The sequence below is a fragment of the Cyprinodon tularosa genome, unplaced genomic scaffold (genome assembly GCF_016077235.1).
Source record: "Cyprinodon tularosa strain WSP-4 unplaced genomic scaffold, ASM1607723v1 ctg920, whole genome shotgun sequence".
Taxonomy (NCBI): domain Eukaryota; kingdom Metazoa; phylum Chordata; class Actinopteri; order Cyprinodontiformes; family Cyprinodontidae; genus Cyprinodon; species Cyprinodon tularosa.
Genome location: NW_024039697.1, coordinates 185,001 through 187,233, shown reverse-complemented (window position 1 = coordinate 187,233; position 2,233 = coordinate 185,001). Strand labels below are relative to the sequence as shown.

Sequence of the window (2,233 nt, the reverse complement as noted above, 5' to 3'; positions counted from 1 at the left end):
GCTAAATAGCGCCTCTTATCCATTTAGTACTTTTTCTGCAATGAATATGCAATATGGAGCGTTTACACGCAAAAGTGCGTCTTGTGGGAGGAGAACATGTAAATATATTAATTTAGCACTCGCAAAGTGATTTATTAAACCTGAAAGCAATTTTGCTAACGGTATCTGACTCTATATTTAACACGTTTCAAAAGAAGGTGCAAATGGCAGCGGTTATTGTTGCAAGAAGGAGACATGGAAATGAAGCAAGGAGACGCAGAGAACGCATTTTTTCACTCCTTGTGAATATTTTTGGAATGAACGAGGAAACGATCATCAAAACATTTAGTTTATCCAGCATTGCCATTTTGGAGCTGCAATTCCAGTGATTTGCTCCTCACAGAGCGTCAGCTGTACTTGTTCCTCAATGCTGGTCAGAGGCATCTCATCTACTGTGCCCCCTCCTCTTTTGTTCGCAGATGTTTTGTTATATGCCAGTTTTTCTTTGGTTCGCCTTCTAATATCCTGGTATCTTCTTTTTTACTTCATCCACTGTTCGCAAGGTTTCACCAACAGCGTTTACTTTATTACAGATTTGTTCACATATAGCTTTCCTCTGTGTGACAGGCACACTTCTTTGCTGTAGCTCACTTAAATGTTTGTTGGCTTTATCCAACAATACCTCCATTTCCATGGGGTCGAATTTCCTTTTGCGCCTTCTGCTGTCCAAACTCGCCATGCCGCAAACCACAAAACGCGCAAAACCATCATTTAAATAGGGCGTCTCCAACAGTTTTGCACCTGCCACCAGTTACGCAATCGCTCTTGTTAAATCACCCGCAAACCATGGTTCAGCCCCTCGCGCAAAATTCCAGTTTGCGAGCGCAAATTACTGCACGCAAAATTGGATCTTGATAAATCCGGCCCAAAGTATTTCCTGCCTGGAAGTTATTCTGTTTGCACGTGCATAGGATGGATCAGGTAGTGACAACCACCACCATGAAGAAAAGACTCAAACATTTCAGGCATTGGTTTTTATTATTTAGTTTCCCGCACAACAAATTAGGTGTGATATTTCTCAAAGTCTCTCTGTTGAAGGCAATTTATCTGGAAATTAAAGTGATCAGAGAGAGTGGTTTAAAATTCCTTTGGGGAGTTTTTTCCCTTTAAATAAAAAATTTTAAGTGTAGATTAGTTTACAAACTATGAACATATAAAGCATCAGAAATAACAAACTTAAAAAACTGATTCAATGAACTTCTATGGAAAATGGGGATTTCTGCAGCATCCTGGAAACTATGATGGTTTTAGAAGGTCAAGGTTTTCAGGTTCCCCTCTGGACCGGGTCAGGACCAGCGAACCAGAACCTGGTCTCCGTTCTCTATGGAGTAGAACTGCAGCGTCTTTAAGTCGCTGTCCAGGTCGAACTCCGTCCCCGACATCTGAAAGGACAACAGCTTGTTAAAGCCGCTGTAGGAACCAGATCTCCTCAGGGCCAAGCCCCTGCTGATAACATCACAATACGCCCTCAAACAAACAGCACTGCACCCGTTTCAAATGATCATCACCTGCTGATATTTTACATTTCCATTCCACTAAAGTAGCCGAAAGTAGAACTAAATGGGCAAGCTCTGCGTTCTGAGAGAGACTGAGCTGTGATATTTACCAAGACAAAGCCTCAGTACTTCTATTGATGAAGATCTGAGGGCAGAGGACCATAAACAGTGAAAAAAGGGACTGGAGATTTTAGACAAAGAAAACAAACAGCTGCTTTACTTGGAGAAAATGAACAGTTGTTGTTGACATGCCGTTACTGAGCGAGCAGAAAGAGGCTAATCTGTTAGCTACTGAGCACAGCTAGCCAAAGCGCTACCCAGGTCAGCCTTTAAACCACGCAAGGGCGGATCAGGAAATCTGGGGCCCTCGGCAAAGACAGGCAGGGGCCCCTCTAAACTGAGAAAACAACACATAAAACGGACCCATTATCCAGATGTAGAAATGTTAATAGATAGACATCCATTATCTGTTCTAGGTTGTGTCCCTCTCTTCTTGTTTTCCTCTATATGTTTTGTACTCAGCTGACTTTTCATGCTGTCTCTAAAGGAATGAAAGATTTTTTCCAAGCACTAAGCTCACTTAGCTGATTGCTCCTTCCTGTGTTTCCAAAAAGGCCAAAGTAAATAACCCAGTCCTTCTTTTCACTGTAGACAAGCCATGATCTGCTTCTCTGTTCTCCATTTTTCATTTGGATGAA

At 42.0% G+C, this 2,233-nt stretch overlaps 1 protein-coding gene across 1 annotated transcript in view; it reads right to left on the bottom strand.

The window, feature by feature from the left end:
* Positions 1-998: 998 nt before the first annotated feature.
* Positions 999-2,233, bottom strand: part of tbce (tubulin folding cofactor E) — a 25,780-nt gene continuing 24,545 nt past the window's right edge. The window contains exon 17 of the mRNA XM_038274598.1: positions 999-1,421. Coding sequence (XP_038130526.1) covers positions 1,326-1,421 — 96 coding nt within the window. The 3' untranslated portion in view covers positions 999-1,325. The remainder of the gene's footprint in view (positions 1,422-2,233) is intronic.